General features: G+C 44.9%; 1 protein-coding gene across 3 annotated transcripts in view; it reads right to left on the bottom strand.

The window, feature by feature from the left end:
* The window catches only part of DHRS2 (dehydrogenase/reductase 2), a 47551-nt gene that overhangs the window by 20108 nt on the left and 2818 nt on the right, over positions 1-24625 (bottom strand). For 2 of the 3 annotated variants that reach the window (XM_026007556.2, XM_026007562.2), the window contains exon 2: positions 19401-19700. In XM_026007556.2, the coding sequence (XP_025863341.1) occupies positions 19401-19459 (59 nt within the window). In that variant the 5' untranslated portion in view covers positions 19460-19700. The remainder of the gene's footprint in view (positions 1-19400; positions 19701-24625) is intronic. The other variant, XM_072761234.1, reaches the window with a different exon arrangement.

Here is a 24625-nt window from a genome sequence, read left to right as displayed (position 1 = left end):
CTGCAAAGCCAGATATTCTTTATATACTTCCATCAAAAGAGCATATTGTAACAGATTAAATGTAGACTCAAGCAAGAGATTGCCAGACATTAAAGAGATGTTTTTAAATCTCTTCTCGCTAATTTTTATTTTAGAAAATATGGTTATTTTTCATTTAAAATGATGTTTACACAGGAATGTAAACTGATCCCAGCCACAATGAAAAACAATATGCAGTTTCCTCAAGAAGTTAAAAATAGAACTACCATGTGATTCTGGATAAATATCCAAAGGAAATAAAATTATTACCTTAAAGCGATACCTATACTTCTATGTCCCTTGCAGTATATTATTCACTATAGTGAAGGTATGGAAACAACCACAGTGTCCCTCACTGAATGAATAGGACAATATGCACACAATATTTCAGCCTTAAAAATGAAGGAAATGTCATTTGCAACAACATGGATGAATCTTCAGGATATTACACTAAGTGAAATAAGCCAGACAGTAAGACAAATACTAAATGGTATCACTTCTATGTGGAATTAAAAAAAAAAAAAAAAAAAAAAAAAGTCTGAAGCACCTGGGTGGCTCTGTCAGTTAAGCCTCTGACTTGATTTTGGCTGAGTTTTGATCTCAAGGAACATCCCAGGCACTGATCAGGTGGTAACCACCTTTCTCCCTTCTTTCCCCTTCATTATATGCCCTGCCTCAATACTTCTGGACACCCCATGCTGGAGCACAGAGAAGGCCCAGTCCCAGACTCACCAGCTGGACTGGAGGTAATGACAGGAAGATACAGTGTCTCACCCTACAGAAGATCAGAGATGGGACTCTGGTGCCATCACCCTAGACTCCCTGAGGCCCATTTTGGGAGGCTTCCATTTTCACTCAGGTTTTAACTATTTCCCAGCCTGTATGTGCCTGAAACTTCCTGAAGCCACTCCCAACCAGCCTTCTTACCCTCAGACTCTCAAATCTGAGAAACCCATAGTGCAACCTGAAGGGCAGAGCAGTAATCTGGCAAGACAGCCAGACCCCTTGACAGAGCTCCCCGCAGAGCCCCCCACAGATAGTCTCTATCCAAGGGAAGTAACTCAGAGAACAGGCTTCTCACAAACCCACCCCTTCCTGCCATCTCCTTCCTGCCATCCCCTACAAACAAGAGGCTCCAACTTCCTCCTCTAGGAGACTCTACCCAAATGGAAGGTCTGTCAAGCCCTAGTCACCCCCAAGCTCTCCCCAGGTGAATATGGATCAGGCTCCTGGAGATTACAGGTCATTAATGGGATGATTAAGGGTGTCCTCCTACATACCAAGGGCCTTCAGGAGGCTTTATCCCCATCCTCCTCTTTCCTGAGCCTATAGTCTCCTTATTAATCCTCAATATTGACTCAACAAACTGTTACTGAGTTATAAATTATTCTAGGAATCATGAGGTCTTCATTTCACAATACAACATACAGAGACTGTTCCAGACTCTGCTCCCCCTCCAAGCTCCCCATCCCTCCTGGGTTCTCAGCTCCAGGTCCATCTAGTAAGTCAGCCTCCACCTTAACCTTGTGTATACACAACAGTTAACTCAAAATGGAGCACAGATTCAAAGATAAAACATAAAACTATAAAAATTTTAGAAGAAAATGTAGAGGAATCTCCCTAGATTGTTAATATGGTAAATTACATGGATTGATTGTTTAATATTTCCTGAGCTTTGCACCCTTGGTTGGTCACGATATATAATGATTTTTATATATTGTTGAATTCTATTTGGTAACATTGGCTAAGGACTTTTGTGTCTATATTCAGGGATATGGGTTGTAACTTTCTTTTTCCTTTTTTTAATACTTATTTCTGGTTTTAGTATCAAGGTTGTACTAACTGCATGAAATGAGTTGTGGAAGTTTTCCCTTGTTTCTCATTTAAAATGAAAATTTTATTATGTTGAACTGGTCAAATCTATATATCATACTTCAGAGGATCAGGTCCATCTGTCTGTCTTCCTTCCTTCCACATGGTTAAAGATTATCTTATGGAAGAGAGCCGCTTATCTCATATAAGGCTCAATTCTTCCCTATTTGTTTTTATATTTCCATAATAGTGCTATTACTTTTACTATGTGCCAGAAACTATTCTAATCATTTTTTAAACATTAATTCTTTTAATCCTGGGCAGCCCAGGTGGCTTAGCGGTTTAGCACCACCTTCAGCCCAGGGCGTGATCCTGGAGACCCAGGATCAAGTCCCACGTCAGGCTCCCTGCATGGAGCCTGCTTCTCCCTCTGCTTGTGTCTCTGCCTCTCTCTCTCTCTCTCTCTCTCTCTCTCTGTCTCTCTCCGTGTGTGTGTGTGTCTCATGAATAAATAAAATCTTTAATAATAATTATTATTTTAATCCTCATACAACTACCATTTGAGGTAAGCACTATGATTATCCCTATTTTACAGGTGATAAAACTGAATCACAGAGAAATAAAGGAATTTACACAAGGTCACACAGGCAAAGTTGGGAATTCAACACAGGTATCTGTTCTCTTAACATCAATATCCTTCTCATACTCTAGATCACAAAAGAACAGACAGACAGCATAAGTGATTTGCTCCATTGAAAATAACCAAAGTAGAACTCTTAATTCCTGTCCACCTAACACCTGTCTTTTCACATCTCCCCATCCCAGGAAGGTGTTCCAACCAAATTTTGAGAGTTACCCTGGAGTTTTCTCTTCACTTTATCTCCCACATTCAATCTATCAGCAAATCCTGTTGATTTTGCCTCCATAACATGTGTCCAACTGTCTCCTCCCCACCCCCATCTCAACTGTCCTCTCTGGAGCCTTCTAACTGACCTCCTTCACTGCACTCCTAAATCCTCATAAACCATTTTCCCTCTATCCTGCAGCTAGAATAATCTTTTTAAAAAGAAATCTCCTCAGGAGGTACCTGGGGGGCTTGGGCTCAGGTTCTGATCCCTGCATCTGGGATCAAGTCCTAGCGGCTCAGCAGGGAATCTGCTTCTCCCTCTCCTTCTGCCCCTCCCCGCTGCTTATGCTCACATGCTCTTTCTCTCTCTCAAATAAATAAAATCTTAAAAATATATATTCTTGGGGTGGCTAGGTGGCTCAGTCAGTTAAGCCTCTGACTTCAGCTCAAGTCATGATCTCAGGGTCCTGGGATCGAGCCCCTAGTCAGACTCTACACTCAGTGGGGATTCTGTTTGTCTCTCTGCCTCTCCCCCTGCTAGTGCTTTCTCTCTTTCTCTCAAGTAAATAAATAAAATCTTTAAAAAAATAAAAAGAAATCTCCTCTGCTTAAAGCCCTCCAATGTCTTCCCATTGCACTTAGAATCAAAACTTAAATTATTTCCCCAACTTGCAAAGCCCTGAAGGATCTGGCTCCCAAGTGTCTCCCAGACTACTTCATATGCTCTCCTGCATGCTCTGGCCCACAGGCTTCTTTCTGCCCAAACCTGCCAGTTAGGCCTACCTTCATAGCTTTTGCACTAGCTGTTCCTTGAAAACTCTTCCACCTACATTTCATGACCCCTGTTACTTCCTCATAGAGACTTTCCCTAAGCCATCTGGTACAAGGTAGAGCCTGCAGAAGCACGTTTTTTACCCATTCTCTTCTCCTCCTTTCATTCTTTTTTTTTTTTTTTTTTGAGGTATAATTAACAATGTTATATTGGTTTCAGGTGTACAATATAATGACTCAACAACTCCATGTATCACCCAGTGTTCCTCATGAGTGAGTATAGTCTTAATCCCCTTTACCTATTTCACCTCCCACCCACTTCTCCTTTGGCAACCACCAGTTTGTTCTCTGTACTTAAGGGTCTGTTTTTTCTTTTGTCTCTTTTTTCCCTTTGGTTGTTCACTTGTTTTGTTTCTTAAATTCCGCATAAGTGAAATCATATGATATTTGTCTTTTTCTGACTGGCTTTTTTCACTTAGCATTATACTCTCTAGCTCCATCCATGTTGTTGCAAATGACAAGATTTCATACTTTTTGATGGCTAATATTCCATTACAGATATACATACCACTTCTTCTTTATCCATTATTCTATCAATGGACACTTAGGTTGCTTCCATATCCTGACTATTGTAAATAATGCTACTATAAACATAGGGTTCGTGTATCTTTTCAAATTAGTGTTTTTATCTTCTTTGGGTAAATACCCAGTAGTGCAATTATTGATCATAGGGTAGGCCTATCTTTAATTTTTTAAGGAAATTCCACACTTTTTCACAGTGGTTGCACCAATTTTCATTTCCACCAACAGTACATGAGGATTCCTTTTTCCCCACATCCTCACCAATCTTTTATTTCCTTCATAGCACTTTTCACTGCCTAACAGGATAGAAGCTCTGCAAGCTAATAATAATGATACTTAATGCCCATGTAGCTCCTATTTTGTGTCAGGCACAGTTCTAAGCACTTTACGAATATAAACTCATGGAATCCTCACCACAATCCTAAAAAGTTGCACTATGAGCATCTCCACGTTTGAAAGAATGAAACTCAGGAACAGAGAGGCAGAGTAGTAATCTGGCCAGGGTCACACAGCTTGTAAGCAGTGAGGCTGCTGTGCAGTCTGGCTGTGCAACATGTCCTGCTGTGGGGCCCTTATTTGTATTATTCTCTGCCATGCCTACAGCACCCATAACAATGCCTGGTAGGGCACCAATAAATCTCTGTAGAAGAAACAAACGAATACTGCATAACTAGTTTAAAGATAAGCCTGCCTTTGAGCTAGATTGCTCTGACTCCAAATCCACACTCTTCAGAATATAGGAATTGGAGGATTATGAGGTTCAAACCAGAACTTTATTGAGATTTGCCTGCTACCTTAAAGATACATACAGTGTTCTGGTAAATGCATATGTAAATAACTAGGATGCAAGGCAGAAAAATGTAAGGAACTATTAAAAAGAAAACCACAGGCCCCCAAATGGCGTCACTTAAGCCCAAACCAGGGCTTAATACCTGACCTGCTTGTAGTTTCAACCTCCCCCAGAAATATAGTCTTAACTGATCAGTCAGGCATTTTCTGATCAGCATCAATGAATCTGCCACATGGGTTGGGTTCTCTCCATCCGCCCCCAGATTGAGGTAACCTGCTTGATAAGACCTATCACCTTTCCCCGTAAGGGAAAGCTACCTGGCCTGAAACAATCTTTTTCTTTTATTAATAACATTCTTGCCCCACTCTCATTTCCTAAAAACCTGCCACTGTGTCCTAAGAGCCCCTTCTACTTGCTAGATGGGATGCTACCTGATTCATGAGCCATTTAATAAGACGAATTAGGTCTTCAAATTTACTCAGCTGAATTTTGTATTTTAACATATTGGTGGCAGCAGTGGAATCTGAAGCAAACTTGTGACAGCATTTGAGGACAATGAGAAACACAGGCGTGGCACCCCAGGAACCCTCTCTAGTTCATTGTCTTTCTCATCCTGGGGGCCATTGGTAAGTCCCCTGGGTTGCAGCTCCTCTGTGTTCGAGCTACTGCTCTCATTGGCTTCCCAGCCCTTGGTGAACAGGTCAGTGTAGACTGACAGGAGGCTCCAACAGAATGCCAGTCCATAATTCTACATTAGAATCCTGTCCCTGTTCCAGCCCAGAGCACTCACTTACTGAGGTTTGCTGGGTTAGCCCTTTCCCCATTTCCAGTCTGTAGTCACAATAATGGAGTCTATGCTCTGGTAGTGCCCCCAGTCTTCTCTTGGCCAGTCCTCAATGACATGCTTTGGTTATGGCAGCTGAGTTAAGATTTGTCTGCATATTTTTTGTCTTGCTTTGTTTAAATAAAGGCTACTGCTAGTGGGGATCTCGGAGGCTAAAAGCCACAAAAAGTGGTGGGCCTGGATTGAGTAATTAAGAGCTGTTAGAGCACTCATCACCTAACTCAGACTTTCATATTAGGATAAGCTGGTCATGGAAGGCGTTAAAGGGACACTAAGTCTCCTGCCAATCCCAACAAAGCTCCCGTGCGTGTGGTGAGGCGCACTGTAGATCTCCCCTCCCCGGCAAGGTCCTTGCTGGCACACCTGCTTATTTTATGGCTAAGAATGATCATCCTGGAAGTTGTAGATGTTGAGCAAGATGGAAAATGTTACTAAAATCAACGTGGAGGGCAGCCCGGGTGCCTCAGCGGTTTAGCGCTGCCTTCAGCCCAGGGCGTGACCCTGGAGACCCGGGATCTAGTCCCACGTGGGGCTCCCTGCATGGAGCCTGCTTCTCCCTCTGCCTGTGTCTCTGCCTCTGTGTGTGTGTGTGTGTGTGTGTATGTCTCATGAATAAATAAATAAAATATTTAAAAATTAATTAATTAATTAATAATAAATAAATAAATAAATTTAAAACAATGTGGAATTATCATGGCCATTATGGGGACCGTTTCAATTAGACAACATCATTTAAGACGTGCATTTGAGGGATCCCTGGGTGGCGCAGCGGTTTAGCACCTGTCTTTGGCCCAGGGCGCGATTCTGGAGACCCGGGATCAAATCCCACATCAGGCTCTCGGTGCATGGAGCCTGCTTCTCCCTCTGCCTGTGTCTCTGCCTCTCTCTCTCTCTCTCTCTCTGTGTGACTATCATAAATAAATAAAATTAAAAAAAAATATTTAAAAAAAATAAAATAAAAATAAGACGTGCATTTGAAAGCAAAGGTTCCCAAATTAAAAAGAATGCCTCTTGGGATCCCTGGGTGGCGCAGCGGTTTGGCGCCTGCCTTTGGCCCAGGGCGCGATCCTGGAGATCCGGGATCGAATCCCACGTCGGGCTCCCGGTGCATGGAGCCTGCTTCTCCCTCTGCCTATGTCTCTGCCTCTCTCTCTCACTGTGTTCCTATCATAAATAAATAAATAAATAAATAAATAAATAAAAGAATGCCTCTTGAAATTGGTAAGCAGAAGCCTCCGAAAGGTCAAAAATAACAAAATAGTTTCATTGAAAGATCCATTGCACAAGGCTAAAGAAAAATTAAAGATATAAGAGGTACATAAGGCAAAAGATTCTAAAGACTGACAAAACTCCCACTGTTGTCATCGTCCCTCAGTGGAGGAGTCATTCTATTCATCCTTGTCTGAATTGTTTTTCCATTCAGGCACAACCATAAAAAAAAAAGAAGAAAAGAAAAAAAGAAAGAAAAGAAAAGAAAATAGGAAAGGAAAGGAAAGGAAAAGAAAAGAAAAGAGAAAAGAAAGAAAGAGAGAGAAAGAAAGAAAGAAAGAAAGAGAAAGAAAAAAAGAAAGAGGGAGGGAGGGAGGAAGGAAGGAAGGAAGGAAGGAAGGAAGGAAGGAAGGGAGGGAGGAAGAAAGATCTGCCAAGTTAATGGCCTCAGAGTCACCCCTATATCTATCTTCAAGGGAAGATTCCCACATGGGCCCCTTCCAGAGTCATCCAAATTGAGGGATTTCCTGGTAAACTGCTACATTATTCCTTTAAACAGCCAAGGGGAAATGCTGGTAGATACCAGAGCCTGTAGAGGGGGTCCCTGGAAAACTGGCAAAAGCCAGCAAAAGGTAAAAATTCTTACCAGAATCAGCTCTTCAGAATTTCTGTCTGTAGTGCCCAGTCCAGAGTGGAAATCCTTTGCAAATCCAAATCCACTATTTATTGATCCTTTTTCTACCAACAAAAATTATTGCCTTCCTATTTGCGTCACTGGGTTTGGCTTCCTGCCTGCTTGGGATATGTAGGTTGTTGGTTCTTTCTTTTGGCTAATATTCTTTGCACCCTCTTTCAGGATCCAAGCAGGTTTATTCAAGATTGCCAGAAACATTTAGAATGAAAATGATGTACCCAGAGAGAAAGAAAGCAAATTGAAGATAATGTAGTTGGATTGGTGGGGGGGAGGGGAGAGGATTGACATATGATAGCATTTGAATTACGATCCCAATTTTTTTTTTTTTTTTTTTTTTTTTTTTTAGATTTTACTTATTCATGAGAGACACAGAGAGAGGCAGAGAGACAGAGACAGGAGAAGCAGGCTCCATGCAAGGAGCCCGATGTGGGACTCCATCTTGGGACCCCGGGATCACGCCCCAAGCCAAAGGCAGATGCTCAACCACTGAGCCACCCAGACGTCCCACAACCCAAATCTTTGAGGAATTGAGAATAACTATCCTAATCTTACAAATATTTTGTAAAACAAAAATCAGTTCTAGAGGCAATTCAAAATGCACCTTTTTACAAATCCCAAAACTTCTCTCGATTATTGCAAAAGAGTTGGAAATTCTTGGCCTTAGGAAACCAAAGTCATTTTTGAAAGAGCTCTTCTTTCTGCGTCCATTAAAGTTATACATTTAATTATGTCTGTGAAATGTAAACACAGCCCACAATTACCAGAGACTGAAGGAGAAAAGGCGGAAAGAGTACTTTTCAAAATAGAAACTTCTAAATGGGCTGTAGTGTCCAAATGCTAGCACAGCCTCCTTAAGATTAATTGTCCATGAGAGACACAGGGAGGAAGGTAGAGACACAGCAGAGGAAGAAGCAAGCTTCAAGCAGGGAGCACAATGCAGGCCTCAATCACAGGAACCCAGGATCACAACCTGAGCCAAAGGCAGATGCTCAGGGTGACCACTGAGTCACCCAGGCACCTTGTGTGTATGTCTTTATATGTGTACATTTTACATATGAGATCTTATTCTATCTCCGATGGCATTACTAAATTAATTTGTAAAAGAGCTCTAGTTGGTTTGAAGGTGAGCACTTGTAAGATTTGAGGGTTCTAAAATTCTCAGAAAAATAGAAATAAATCCAAATGTTTTTCAAGGTCACATGATCCAGGATAATCTTCGGTAACTGAAAGTTTAAGTTCATTGGTTTAATTGACACAGGAATGTCTTTAGAGTTAACATTAAATATAAAACTTTTATTCTACCTGGATTTACTAGCCAAGTAAGTTCATTTTATCTCTTATAAGATCTGCTGACAAAAAATAAATAGCTTAGGATGACTGATTTTGTCTAATATTTAATAGTTTTTGTAGGTAGTCTAAGCAATTCTTTTTTTTAAAGAATTTATTCATGAGAGACACACAGAAACAGGCAGAGACATAGGCAGAGGAAGAAGCAGGCTCCCCATGAGGTCTCCGACGTGGGATTTGATCCCAGGACCCTGGGATCATGTCCTGAGCCAATGGCAGATGCTCAACCACTGAACCACTCAAGCATCCCAGTCTAAGCAATTCTTAAAAACAATTGAATTAAATAGATGTAAGCTAACATAAAAGTTTATAAGTGAATTTTGCAGCAATATTTATGTCTACTTAAGTAGTTTCCTCAAATCTTTTTGGGAAACTAAAACCTTTGCTAAAGGTTTTACATAAAACCTAAAGTTAGGTGGTAAATTAACTTCATTGAATATGTACATCTCCCAATAAGACGAAATAATAAATCATTAATTGCTGAATATACATTTATCTACTTTTGGGTTCTTCTCACAGAGAAACTAAAAGATATTCAGATGTGTTAGTGCTATATTAGAAAATTTAAAAAGACATGTGCTTCTAAAATTATGAAATGTACTTATACACTTGTAAATTTAAAGAATGTGGTATAACAGGCAGTTCACAACTGAAGCTAAGGTTTCTGGGGCGCCTGGGTGGCTCAGTGGGTTAAGTGTCTGCCTTGGGCTCAGGTCATGATCTTGGGAGTCCTGGGATCCAGCTCCTCATTGTCAGACTCTCTGCTTAGCAAGGAATCTGCTAGTCCCTCTGTTTCCCCCTCTACTCCCTCCACCTCTTATCGCGTGCCCTTTCTCTCTCTCTCAAATAAATAAAAACCTTTTTAAAAATTAAAAAAAGAGAAACCCCTTCATTTGTTTCATTCAGTGGAGCTCCCCTCCACTTGCTAGATGAGATGCTGCCTGATTCAGGAATCCTTCAATAAGCCAATTCGATCTTCAAGTTTAGTTGGTTGAATTTTCTTTTTTTTTTTTTAAGATTTTATTCATTTATCCATGAGAGACACACGGGGGTGGGTGGGGCAGAGACCCAGGCAGAGGGAAAAGCAGGCTCCATGCAGGGAGCCCGACGTGAGACTCGATCCAGGTTCTCCAGGATCAGGCTCTGAGCTGAAGGCGGCACTAAACCACTGAGCCACCCGGGCTGCCCATGAATTTTGTTTCTTAACAGAAAGATCCATGCTGAAAGTGGCATTTGTACTGGGTTTTAAAGAAACTGAACAGGCAGAGATAAGGAGAGAACAACTAAGATGATTTGCTGTCCCCCAATATCTGTTCCCTCAGTAATCATGCCCCAACATTTCAGCTGTGCCATTGTACACTCAGAATAAGGATTACATTTCCCAGCGTCCCTCTCAGCCAGGCATGGCCTCTTGACCAAGTTCTGGATAAAAGGATATAGCAGACATGAGGCATTCAACCTTCAGGAAGTATTCTTCAATTCGGGGAGCACCCCCTCCCTTTCTTTCTCTCCCTCCTGCTGGCTACAATGTGAACTTAATGATATAAGCTGAAGCAGCTATCTTTGACCTAAGGGAATGCTACACAATGAGAATATTGCACTATTATGTTGAAACAGTCTGAGTCCATGAAGATCATCAAGATCATACAAGAGGTGGGATGCCTGGGTGGCTCAGTGGTTGAGCTCACATGGTGATCACAAGGACCAGGATCGAGTCCCGCATCCAGCTCCCTGCATGGAGCCTGCTTCTCCTTCTGCCTGGGTCTCTGCCTCTGTCTCTCTCTCTCTCTCTCTCTCTCTCTCTCTCTCTCTGTCTCTCATGAATAAATAAATAAAATCTTAAAAAAAAAAAATCATACAAGGGTGCCTGGGTAGCTGAGTCAGCTAAGCATCTGACTTTTGATTTCAGCTCAGGTTGTGATCTCAGGGTCATGAGATGGAGCCCTGCCTGGGTCTCTGCACTGAATATGGAGACTGCTTGAGATTCGTTCTCTCCTGCCCCCACCACTGGCACACATGTAAGCGCTCTCTCTCTCTCTCTCTTTCAAAATAATAATAATAATAATAATAATAATAATAATAATAAAATAGAGGCGTCTGGGTGGCTCAGTCCGTTAAGCATCTGACTCTTGATTTCAGCTCAGGTCATGATTTCAGGGTTGTGGGATCAAGCCCATCAATGGGTACTGTGTTCAGCAAGGAGTCTGCTGGAGATTCTCTCTCTCCCTCTGCCTCCACCCCTCCCTTTGCTCTCTCTCCCTCTCAAAATATATAAATAAAATCTTATTTTAAAAACTTCTCTTCCATTAAAAATAGTAATAATAATATTAAAATAAAAATAAAAACCATGTGAGACCCACTGTGATCTCGTTTAAGCCACTGTTATATTTATGTCTTAGGTTGGGCTGCCTGCCACAGATCCTGAGACTAGGCTTCACTTCAAGTGAACTATTTTTTTTTTTTTTAGATTTTATTTATTTATTCATGAGAGACAGAGACATAGGCAGAGACAGAAGCAGGGAGCCCACAGGGAGCCCAATGCGGGACCCAATCCCAGGACCCCAGGATCATGCCCTGAGCTGAAGGCAGATGCTCAACCGCTGAGCCACCCAGGCGTCCCCCAAGCAAACCATTAAATGCCTCCAGGAGGAATAAGTAAGGGATTTGGGGAAGCAAAGCAGAGATGGAAAGGAAGACAAGGGTGTGCTTTCAGCAAAGTGCCAGCCTCAAGCTGATCCTGAAAGGGAGCTCTGATACACAAATTACACCTCAGAGTTTGTCCTAATTTGAGATGACAGACTGGGCTTTTGTCCTTCTTTACTAGTTCAGCTAAAGCCTGCCCCAGACCCTCTGCATGTCCAGAAGCTATGGGAAATGATAAACAAGTCCAAGGGGATCTGATACCAACTCAAAAGGCCTCTTACTCTGGGTTTTTGATCACTCGTAGCTGAACCTAATTCTCACAAGTACCAAAGCCATTCCAGCAGAGGGGAGAGTGTAAAGTGTACTGAGCCTAGGGGGAAAGAGTGTATATCAAGGTATAGGAAAGGAAGAAATAGAAAACAAGGTTGGGAAACCAAATTTTAGTCATTTGGACTATATGGAAAGCTTCAAATGCCTGGCCAAGGAGGACCTTTGAACAGGATGATTCAAAAAATGAATTTGGTGATGATGTGTGGGATGAACTGGAATGAGACTCATGTGGTGTAATGCCCATTGTTTGGTCATATTTGTAGTCCAGGCAAGAGGTGACTCAAGCCCAGGTGATGGTTCTGAGAAGGGAAAGGAGCAAAAAACGATTGCAAAGCCTTATAAAGACTTGGTCTTTCTAATTGCTTTGATGTGGGAAGCAGGGGACAGAGGATCTAAGCATGAGGCCGGGCCTGGGTTCCAGCCTATGTAAACACCACCCTGGGAGAAGGATGATGTCACCAACAGAAATGGGTAGCTGAGGAAAAGGAAGGAATTTGAGAGGAAATATTAATTCTTCCTTTTGCACATGGTGGTTTTGAGAGAAAGGGAAGCTTGTAATTGGAGCTGCTCAGCAGATAGAAATTCAAGGCTGAAGAGTCCTGCATGGCAGCTATGGATTTGGGCCACAGAGAATACATAAGTGAACAAGCATGACTGTGTCCCAAAATAGTCTTTATTCTTTTTTAAGATTTTATTTATTTATTCATGAGAGACACGGAGAGAGAGGAGAGACACAGGCAGAGGGAGAAGCAGGCTCCCTACAGGAAGCCTGATGCAGGACTTGATCCGGGGACTCCGTGACCTGAGCCAAAGGCAGATGCTTAACCACTGAGCCACCTAGACAACCCTCCAATAAAAACTTTAATTATGGACACTGAAGTTTCAATTTTTTATAATGTTCATGTGCCATGAGTTATTTTTTCTTTTTTCAACTATTTAAAAATGTAAAAAGAAAATCTTATTCACATTGTCAAGGACATTGTACATTGTAGATTTTTTTTTAAACTACTAAAGCATTGAAAGAGGAAAATAACCCCACTGTTTGAGTGGACTAACATTTTGATGCTCTTGTTTTCTGCGTAGTTTCAACTGACTACATCATTTCGTATCCAGGGTTTTTCAGTTAAGATGAAAACTTAAACTTTTTCTCATGTTATTAAAAAAAATTGTGGAGGAGCACCTGGGTGGCTCAGTGGTTGGGCGTCTGCCTTTGGCTCAGGTTGCGGTCCCAGGGTCCTGTGATCGAGTCCCGCATGGAGCTCCCTACAGGGAGCCTGCTTCTCCCTCTGCCTATGTCTCTGCCTCTCTCTGTGTCTCTCATGAATAAATAAAATATTAAAAAAAAAAAATGTAAAAAGAGGGGGGAGGGGATTGATGACAGAGTGCATCTGGCTGGCTCACTTGGCAAAGCATGTAACTTTTGATCTCTCGGTCTTGAGTTCAAGCCCCATTTTGGGTGTAGAGCTTACTTTAAAAATATGTTTTTAAAAAAATATATGTTTTTAATAAATAAAAGTGTAAAAACAAAATTCTTAGGTCATAGAGAAATAGGTGGCAGCCAGACTTGGCCTAGGAGCTGTAGCTCATCTTGCTGTGGCCTCCTGATTTCGGCTTTAGCAGCAGCTGAAGAACACCTCCTTGGGGACACTAGCAGAGTCACGAGTGCTTGCCCCCAGGAGTCCACACAGCTGTCACAGTGCATCCTCATTCTGTGGTCTGAGAAGTAGCCAGGAGGCTGCTCCACTCAGCCCAGAGGTTCTGGCAACACTACCTCTTCTCTCTGTTCCTCCAGCTCAGGGTTAATAATGCTTCTGGAAGTTACCACATCTAATCACCACAATGCCTGTTTGCTCTCCCAATCCTCCAACACTGGACTATCAATTCTCTGTACATACCCCCTGTTTGGAGTGCCTTCCATAGAATCATTTTCTTGGCTAGGCCCAGACTGACACAGAAATCATTGTGTTTTGGTGGGGGGGAAGAGGAAAAGAAAGCCAAAAAAGGAGCCAGAGAAGCAGGAGGCAAAGTAGGTATGTTTTGAAACTGAAGGGAAAAGAGGTTTGGGAAGATGGGCATGGTGAGCCACTGAGAGAGGAGGAAGCTTGAGAAAAGGCTGATGAATACAGGATCAGGAAGAACTGCCAAACCTTCCAGAAGCATCTTCTGGGGATGGCAGAGGTAGGTGTGAGGTAGCTCCATCTTGGGAGAGTATGAAGGGCAGGAAGATTGAGGAAAGGAGTTGATGTGGTGCCTGGGCCCCCTACCCATGCAGGAGATAAAAATAGAGACAGTGATGCCCATGTCAGGACTGTTGGTTACCTCTGCAAACACATGGGACCCATGGAGTGGCCACCTGCCCTCCTCCAATAACCCACCCCATGCTGTGCCCCCAGCCCTTCCCCTGACAACAACACATCTGGGCAACTGGCCAAGGGTCCCTTGCTTCTGCAGATGGCCTCCTGATGAACTCTTCCTTTGAAACAGACACATCAAGTTAACAAATGTTTGGACATTCTACTTTAAGGAAATTCTGGTTGACCTGATTGATTTATGAGCCTGCTTTGCAGAAATTGACTGAGCTGAGATTGGAACCGAGAAGAATTCTTGCAGTTGTACAGAAGGGACCAGGGGTCAAGGGAACCACTGTGATGATACCCTAAGATCTCCCCTGTTTGCCATGCTGGCGCCATCTTGTATACACACGATAGAAGTACAACTATGTCACTGGGTGGCACCTTCACAGAATCAGCAATAACATTCCCTTGCACCTCACTTTTCCCAACTTCCAATTACCTACATCCATTTAAGAGCTCCACTCCCCCATATCACCCCTGTCTTGGAAAAAAATCCCATAAATACTCAGCTCCCCCTATCCTCAAGAAGGTGGATTTGAGAAATTATCTCCTGTCTCCTTGCTTGGTGCCCTGCAGTAAAACTTTCTCTCTGCCACAAAACCGCTATCAGTGTTCAGCTTACTGAGCATCCAGCAATGGCTCCTTGTCCAATAACACCCTTGTGGGTAGGCAAGCATGGGCAGATTACTATTGGCCACCTCTCAGGCCCTGCAGAGGCCTGACTACAGCATGACAGCCAGGGACAACCTGCAAGAGCTGTCATAGCAGGTGCACAGGGCTAGGGGTGTTTTCAAGGTCTTCATGACTTAGAAATCCAGCAACTGTTTATTCAGATCCTCTTATGTGCCAGGTACTTCTGTAGGTGCTAGGGAGTGCAGTGAGTTTAAAGATATCTATTCCTGGCAGCCTGGGTGGCTCAGCAGTTTAAGCGCCGCCTGCCTTTGGCCCAGGGCGTGATCCTGGAGTCCCAGGATCGAGTCTCGTGTCGGGCTCCCTGCATGGAGCCTGCTTCTCTCTCTGCCTCTCTCTCTCTCTCTCTCTCTCTCTCTCTCTCTCTCTCTCTGTCTACCATGAATAAATAAATAAAATCTTAAAAAAAAAACAAAAAAAACAGGATATCTATTCCTTTGGGCACCTGGCTGGCTCAGTCAGTAGAGCATACAACTCTTGATCTTGGGTTGTAAGTTTAGGCCACATGTTGGGTGTAGAGATTTCTTAAAAATAAAATTTAAAAAAAATAAAAATAAAAAAAAAATAAAATTTTTAAAAGAATCAAATTAGGGGTGCCTGGGTGGCTCAGTCAGTTAAGCATCTGCCTTCAGCTCAGATCATGATCCCACAGTCCTGGGATGGAACCCCACATAGGGTTCCCTACTCATCGGGGAGCCTACTTCTCTCTCTACCCCACCTTTCCCCTGCTCATGCTTTCTCCCTCTCTCTCTTTCAAATAAATATAATACTTTTAAAAACTAATAAAAAATTAATTAATTAAATTAAAAATCTATTCCTTTAAGGAGTTTACATTCCTGTGGAGGGAGACAGGCAATCAAAGAAACACAAAGGGCAGGGCCCGAGAAATGCTCTGAAAAAAAAAAAAAATACAGCAAGGTGAGTGAGGCAAGAAATGTGGGATGGAGTGTTTGTTTCATACTGGGCCAGGTTGGGCAAAAGATGACAAGGCAAAAAGTGAGCAGAGGCCTGGAGGAAATGGGGAGAGTACAGAATGTTCTGGAGAGCAGTGAAAATTAAGGTAGAATCAGGAGACAGGGTGTTTGGTGTAGCTCAGGAAACAGCAAAGAAACCAGTGGCTACCAGTAGCCACTCTGTAGCTACAGTGAACAGACTGACAGGAAGGATAGAAATTAAGTCAAGGAGGGCCAGGCTTCCAGTCCATGATGAGGACTTCAGCTGTTGCTCTGAGTGGAGGTTTGGAGCTGAGCAGTGATGCATCTGATATTCACTGAAAAAGGTTGCCTGTGAACACAGTGTGGAGAAGACACCATAGGGGGTCAAGATGATCCCTCCATTCTTAGAACAATGTTGCTAAAATAGGAATAAAAAATTAGAGAGCAGGGATCCCTGGGTGACGCAGCGGTTTGGCGCCTGCCTTTGGCCCAGGGCACGATCCTGGAGACCCAGGATCGAATCCCACATCGGGCTCCCGGTGCATGGAGCCTGCTTCTCCCTGTGCCTGTGTCTCTGCCTCTCTCTCTCTCTCTCTCTCTGTGACTATCATAAATAAATAAAAATTAAAAAAAAAAATTAGAGAGCAAAAGGGAGCACCTGGGAGCTCAGTTGATTAAGGCCCACATTGGGCTCCTTGTTGGGCATCGAGCCTGCTTAAGATTCTCTCCTACTCTCCCTGCCCTCTAGCTCTGCTCGCCCACACACACTCTCTCTCTCTCTCTCAAAAAAAAAAAAAAAAAAAGGCAATCCCCACAAATACAGGCTGGTGCTCAACTGGCTGGGTGCCAAAATAATAGAAGAAAAGCTGTATGTCAGAGTTGGCTACACCCTAAACATGAATTAGTAGTCATGCCATGTAGCAAACAGGTAATCCCGGAATATGTGACATCTGACCCATAAAGACTAAGACGCTGACTCTGTGCCATGGCTGGAATACACAGGGCCCTGAACCGCACAGTTGCCTTATGTTTGAATGCTTCCCACCTGCCCTGCAGCCCAGACCTGTTTCTTCCATAGGTGCTTTCTCCCAGTGTTTTCCCCTCTCTCCTGGCTGGGCTTGTAACGCTGTCATTCATTCAGCAACTACCATGTGTAAAATGTAATGAGGAGCACCACGGGAGAGTCTCTGATAAGAACTTGAAGTTTGAATCTTTTATTAATTGTACCTCGAGAACTGTGTCTGCTGTGGGTACAAATCTCTCTCGTTACCCCCTTCTGGTTCATCCTCTCATGGAGGGCTTTTTCTCACCCTTGGGACATATGCCCTGCCAGACAAAGGTCTCCCCTGCAGCTGAAAATCACAGGATTCTATCTGGGTCAGGCCCGACAGCCTAGTCTCAATCTGCACACAAGTGAAGATATTCAGGCCCAGGGTGGGCAGAATCGTGCGGGGAACCAAGGAGTCTTTACCTTCTCCCCTCTTACCTCAAGCTCAGGTGCTACACGGTTGGAGCAAGGCCAAAGTGTAAGGGACCCACAGCCAGTCCTTGTCACCTTTCCTTGTAGGTAATGGAGAAGGAAGTCCCTGAAGAGTCCTGGATCCAGAAAGAATGAAACCTTGAAGCAAGGGACATTGAGTGGCTGAGTCGCACCAGAATACTTGAGCCAGTTTCTACCCTGCAGAGGGGCAGATCTCCAGAGCTTGGAGATCCCAGCCCTGAGGATTTCCAGGGGTCTGTGGCTCTGTGGCTCTGTGTCCAGCCTCCTGCTCTAGAGCTCCAGACAGAGCCCTGCGCACTGGACACAACCAGCCAAAGACTCTGAGAGACCACAGGGGCTAGGGACAAAACCCCTAGCCCAGAAACTGTGGCCAAGAGCCCTGTGTTAGCTGCGTGGCCTCTAACTAGCAGGAGCTAGAGGCAGGGAAGAAGGGGAGGCCAAAAACAAGGACTGCTGGACCAGACAAGTGTCACCCACTCTGCCAGGCTCTTCCCTGGCTATGCAGCTTAATTCTCTTCACACTTGTTAGGCATGACTATGCCCAACAGAACAGATAAGAAGAAATCTGGGTCTCAGACTGGTCCCATATCTTGTCCAAAGACGACACACACTACAGACTCCAGAGCCAGTGCCGACTCCTGTGCTGCTGAGAAGAGCCCCCTGGAGCCTTTTCAAGGGCCCTAGCCACTTGTGTGGAGCCTGTGGACAAGCTCAGACCTAACATCTAAGTCGTGTCTATCATGAAGAGTTATTGGATAGTTGAATGTCAAGTGACTTCACAACACCCCCACCCCCACCATCATCAGCACCCCACACCCCTGCCCCAGGGGCCCCAGGCCTTCTGCCCTTCCCATCCTAAACTGGCCAAATCCCAAACCCAACTGATAATGGGTTTTACTAGCATGAGTGCATTCCAAAGGGAGGAGGGTCCAGCCCAGTTGGAGCTACCACAGTGGCCAGAAGCTCATCCCTCTAGTGCACTGGGCTTCTTTTTTTGTCTCACTCCCACCAATACTCTCTCTTTTTTCTTTCTTTCTTTGTATTTTTTTCAAGATCTTAAAAAATTTATTTATTCATGACAGACACAGAGAGAGGCAGAGACATAGGCAGAGGGAGAAGCAGGCTCCTCGCAGATCGATCACCAGATCCAGATCACGTCCTGAGCCCAAGACAGACACTCAACTACTGAGCCACCCAGGCATCCCTCTCTCTTCTTTCTGCAGCAGATTCCCACACCGGTGGAGCCTAGCATAAGGAACAGTCCCCATTCGTCACAGTTTTGCTGCGCCCCCACACCTCTCTCCCCTCTCCCTGGTTGCCTCCTCCTCACCAGGGCACCAATTTGGCTGGAATAACTTGAGCTTTGAGTTTCAGAACGAGTCCAGAAAACCCAGTAGCCCAGTGTAATCTTGGAAGGGCTAGCAGCCCCAGAGGTCAGGTGACCACCTTTGGTTTCTTATTGTTCCTCAGGCTTTGCTTAGCATCAAATTGGGATCCCTGCCCTCTAGGCCAAGGGGTCGGGGAATGGGGGAGGAGCAGAACCACAAATAACACAATGTAAGAATCTCCAGAGCTGCCCTAGGCATAGAGTCCCATGTTCCACTTGGAGAGTGGCCCCGCACCACTGCACGGGGCTGCTCAGTCCTCGCTAAAGGGTGAAGTCAACTTCACCTTCTCCATGTCTCACATGATGACCAGGCTGCAGCTTGCTGCCTATTCCAGGCTCACTGGAAAGCTATGAAGCAAAGAACAGACCGGACAGGTAAGTGTGCTTGTATAAGCAGAGATTCTTTAGGGTGGGGTGGAGGTGACCTCATGGTGTGAAAGCCCTTGTTATTCCACCTAACACTTGTGCCAGAGCACATTCTGGTCTCTATGGTCACCCAAGAGCAGCCTTGCCCAGGAGGCCCTGGAGCCTAACCAGTAGAACTGGGTCTGTGGCTGCCAGGCCCGAGAAGGCCTTGCACAAGGGCAAGGGAGGAAAGGGTGGGGCCCCTGCAGGCTCCATGGGCCAGATGGAGGAAGCGCTTTACCTGAAAAGGAATTTCACAGGTGTGGAAATCCACCCATGCTTCTTCTCAGCACACAGCATTTTGAACAGTCGTTCCCAGTTTTCTTCAAAGATGTCACTTCTAAAATATTTTTTTGATTTTTCTATTTTCACCAGAGAGAGTCAACTAGGTGCGAATGTGCCTTTACCAGGTGCTCACCTCCCATTTAATAAGGAAGTTCTTTGCGAAGAAGCAGTTGAAGCCTCAGGGGGTGAAAATCTGATCCAAAAAGCAAGACGAGTGAACCACCGAGTCCAGAGTGAACACCAGGAACCAGGAAGCCTGAAACAGAACGTCCCATGCAGACCTAAGTGGGAACATTATGGTTCAACCCTGCTGCCTTCTTCCCTTCGCCTGGCTGCCAAACCCCTATCTTCATGTACAAATAGAAACCATTATCATGAGATAAAGGGAATACTAATGTGGGATTTAGGAATGCTCTTGATATTTCCTTCCTATCTGATGTGTTGGATGACTGTGGCCTTGACTCTTGGCCTCTCCAAGCCCCCAGCTTCAAAATCCCAGGGGCCGGATCCTGGTGGCAGAGCGGTTTGGCGCCGCCTGCAGCCTGGGTTGTGATCCTGGAGACACGGAATCGAGTCCCACATCGGGCTCCCTGCATGGAGCCTGCTTCTCCCTCTCCCTGTGTCTCTGCCTCTCTCCCTCTGTGTCTATGAATAAATAAATAAAATCTTTAAAAAAAAAAATCCCAGGGGCCCTAACCTCACCTCTCAGATGCACATGCACAGGGGCTATGGCTTAGTGCAAGTGGTGGTGAGGGAAGACTCAGAGCAGCACACTTGCAGAAAACAATTGGTTTCCTCTAGCTCTTGTGTGTCCTCCCCCTGCCACCACCCATGGCTCAGAGGTATGGGTTTCAAGCCTGCTGGCCTGGGACCAGCCTGCCTTCCCCTGATTCTCTGCTCCCATGCCAGTCATTTAAAGCACACAAACATGCAGACCTCGGTGTGAGGCAGGGTATCTCGGTGTGCACCCAAATCTAGTGCAGCCGGGCTGACTGCTCAGGTGGTTAGAGGGCTGCCCATCCTCCCTTCCTGATCCCAGACCACTCTAGGGAAAACTCAAGCTCTTTCTCCCAGCTCCAGGGGATGATACAGAGGGTCCAGCTCCTTAGCACAACCCCCAGGACCATCTATGTTTACCACACTAAGCTGCTCCCCCACAATACCCACAGAAAGCAAATGAATTGGGCTGAGGAGGGATGAGAGGGTACGACAAAATGCTGGACTTGGAGGCATGTGAATCCCCCTTTCAGAATCTCACACAAAAAAATGTCCTCTCCCCAAGGGAGGGGTGGGGAACAGATACCCATGCCCCACTTGCCCATTTTGGGGGTGGGGTCCCTTGGTTCATGGACCCCAGGTTAAAAATCCCTGCTCCACAGTGGCCTCGGTCCCACAGAGAGTGTAGAGAAAGAAGCAGAACTGTGTTCTCAAACATCTCTTTCCCTTTTCAGCAAGCCAAACCTGGGAGTTGCAAGAAGCGGGAGGGGACAGCCATCCAGAACATTCTGGAATCACAATCTGAGGAGCAGAGGGGAGCTGTGTGTGAAGCCAGCAGTGGCCAGCAGAGGAAATGCAGGGTCTGGATGCAGGCCATTCTTACCCTAGCTCCCACCATCAGGATCTCAGGCCCCATCCTGACCCCTGGTGGCTGCCCATGGATGAGGCGGACACTCTTCCCCAGCTCCACCCTGCCTGGTCCCAGAATAACAGGAAAAATGAATCCCGCACCCCACAGGTGTGGCTAGGGTCCCCAGGAAGCACCAGCATGTTTCCTGGGGGTCCCTCAGGAGGGTTTAGCCCACTGCAGTCCCCAGGTGCCTCCTTTGTATAAGTCCAGCAACCGATCAAACAAATGTATATAAAGAAAGCACGTTCACCTGTCATGTTGGCAAAAGGTGTGTTACAGAAGGTGTGTGTGTGTGTGTGTGTGTGTTGTGTGTGTGTGTGTGTGTGTGTGTGTGTGTGTGTAACTAAAGGTCAGTGCAGGTCAGGGTGCAATAAGACCAGCACTCTCGTGCACAATTGATGAGAGTACAAATTTGTACAACCCTTATGCAAGTGATTCAAGCAAAAGAAATCCAAAATCTTACAAAGTATTTCTACTCTCTGGCCCAGTGAGTCTACCGTTAGGAATCTGACTTCAAAAAATCAATACTCAAATAACATGATACTCAGAATTTGAAATATATGGGAAAGGAAAAAACAAGATGAGCCAAGCATGATAATTGCTGAGGCTAAATGATGAGTACATCAGAGTCCTTTATTTTGGTTTTTGGGGTGTTTGGTCTACTTTGGTATACATTTGAAATTTCCCATGATAAAACATTTTTAAAATCAGGGGCACACCTGGGTGGCTCAGTGGTTGAGCGTCCACCTTTGGCTCAGGTCGTGATCCCAGGTTCCTGGGATGGAGTCCCACATCAGGCTCCCTGCAAGGAGCCTGCTTCTCTCTCTGCCTATGTCTCTGCCTCTCTCTGTGTGTCTCTCGTGAATAAATAAAATCTTTTTAAAAAAAGCATCAGAGATACAAAGATTTGTATCAAAGATATTAATTTTTGATCACAAACCTGCACAAATGGCATAAAAAGTGCTATCCTGGGATGGTTAAACAGAACACACTGCATCCAAACAGTGGAATAGTATGCAGCCATTAAAAATTCCAGGATGCTTTAATGCCATGGAAAAATGCTTACGCTGTAATGCAAAGCAAATAAGTAGGAAACAAAATTGCATGTGCAGTATTTAATTATGTTAAATAAACAGGGCATACAAGGAAGACAATATAAAAATACACTAACATGTTTCTTATACAGTGAGACTAGGGGTGATTTCTATTCCTGATATTGTCCTTTATTTTCTTAGTTTTACAATAAGCATCTTTTACTTTTATAAACAGGCACCCAAATTGCCTTTGTTGGAGTATATACCAACTTGGGAGTTTGAGCTATACTCAACTCCAAGGACTCCCATATATTAGCTGTGCAACATTGAATAAATTAACATCTGGGTCCCAGACTCCTCACCTATAAAACTGGCATAATGCCAACCTATTTTTCAAGCCACCACTTACTGGGTATTTACTATGCATTAGGCACTATGCTCTGTGGGTCTTCCTTTATATATAATCCCAACGCTATTCATACATGATTATTTCAGTCCTCACAACAAGCTCTAGAGCTGATTAGCGTATTTCCCTCTCAGAGCTCTGCATACCGCAGCTCAGGAAAGTTAGGGGTTCCTCTAGCTAATAAGCAGTATGGTCGGGATTCAGACATAGGTCTGTCCATTTCTGAAAGCCCAGTTCTCAGCCTCCAGCCTGGGCTGCTTAGTTAGTTTCATTGGAGCACTGAGGCAGTAACACAGGTGTGGTGCCACACACAGCGTCTGGTTCTAAGCACAGAGATGCTCTACTCCTTCTGGATTCCCTTTTCTATGACCCCAGCATAATGGTAAATTGTGGCAAAACCAGTGCACTCTCAAAAAAAAAAAAAAAAAAGTGTCTCTGCCTTAAAAGAAGGGATGACAGGACCTATAGGGACAGACCAGATTGGGGCTGGAAGACTGCCTCATCCAGTGGGGGGGCAGGGACCCTGCGCCCAAGTTCCAGGGGAGTTCTGTTAGTGATTTCTTCAGCTCTACGCATGGGTTTGCAGCCCAGAATTCAGTACAGAGTCATCCCTACTTTCCACCTACCCCTCCCATCCTTTCTCCCTAAAGAACAGGGCACAGGTCTCACCTAGCCTATAGATTGCTTTTCTTTTATTGTCCACCCCACCCCCCCCACCCCCCCCACCCCCCGCAGAAAACACAGGCCTGAATACCTCAGCAGGAGCAATGTGATGGAGCTCGGCCTGCTCCAGAATCCCTTCTGGATTCATCTCAAATGTCTCTTTCCCTAGGGAGCCAGCCTAAGTTAGTTTTCATCCCTACTCCCTATTTCTACCCTCAGACTAACTACACTAGAGTTGCTTGTTAGTCATGTCTGTTTCACTAGGAAGCTCCATGAGGGTGAGACTGTACCTCTAGCGCCTGCAGTGCGCCTGGTACACAGTAAAGTATGTAAATGTTTGCTAAAGGGAGGGAGGGACGAAAGGAGGGAGGACTTCCCCACCCTCAGTCTTAGCCCAAGTAGACCCACAGCTGCCTTGTTCTGTGCAAAGCACTTTGAAGATGTGGTCCCTGCCCCAGAGACTGAACATACATTTCTCCGATTTTGAGAAAATAAATAAAAATAAATTTCAAGGGACGTTGCTGTTTATTCCAAACCTCACTCTCTTTATTTTGCTAAAATACTCAAAATAGAGTTCCGGAGTCTGAGGGAGGTTCCCAAGTGTACGGAATCCTGGGAGGAGTTACAGGGCTCAGAGGTCTAACATCTAGTGTTCTAATCCTAGCTTTGCCATCTCTGCTGTGTGACTCTAGTGAGTGGCTTTCCCCTCTGGGCCTCAGTTCTCTTTGTACAATGATGGAGGGGATCAGACTTTGTAGGAAAATGAAAGCAATTGAGTACATCTGACTACTGATCGTGGCATGTGTACTTGGACGGTGTCTTCCCTCCTGAATGCTGAGGAGCGGGATGGATGCAGCATCTCACCCATAAGCTGAGAGGCAGGGAAGACAGTATGTGCCTGCTTCTGTCTGTAAACAATGAGGCCCAGGGTGTGCTGCCCCTCTTGGGAATGGCTGGAAGGGTGGTGGGCTGGAGGGGCCTTGGTACAATAGAGGCCCCCCAATATGTCTCTGTGTCTTAGCTTCTAGGTTTGCAAATGCTCCGAAGCCCCAAAGTCTTCATGTCACTACCAAGCATGACCCCCCCCACCCCCTACCCCCGTTCCCCCTTGAAAAACAATACACCCCTCTTGCCACCCCTTTCCCTTCGAGGGACAACCCAGGGAGAAATAGTTGCTGGGCGGTGGAAGGTAGTGAGGTCTAGGCTTCCTGCAGATCCCCATTTCAAGCTTCCTCAGAAAGTGCAAGTAAGGGAACCTCCTGGTCCCTCTGCAGCAGTTACCCAGGGAGGACAGTGGACTTGGTGGACACAGGCATCCATGCCCAAAGGTTTCCTGGCTTCAATCCAAGCAGCTGGCAGGTCCATCCTTCTCCCTGGAACCCTGCAAACACCACTTCCGGCCCTCCTGCCTCTGCTTTGGCTCTTCCTGCTTGGATTTCTATGTCCATGCC

The sequence above is a fragment of the Vulpes vulpes genome, chromosome 6 (genome assembly GCF_048418805.1).
Source record: "Vulpes vulpes isolate BD-2025 chromosome 6, VulVul3, whole genome shotgun sequence".
NCBI classification, from domain to species: Eukaryota; Metazoa; Chordata; class Mammalia; order Carnivora; family Canidae; genus Vulpes; species Vulpes vulpes.
Note: the sequence above shows the minus strand (reverse complement) of the source record. Positions and strands in the feature narration are given on the sequence as shown.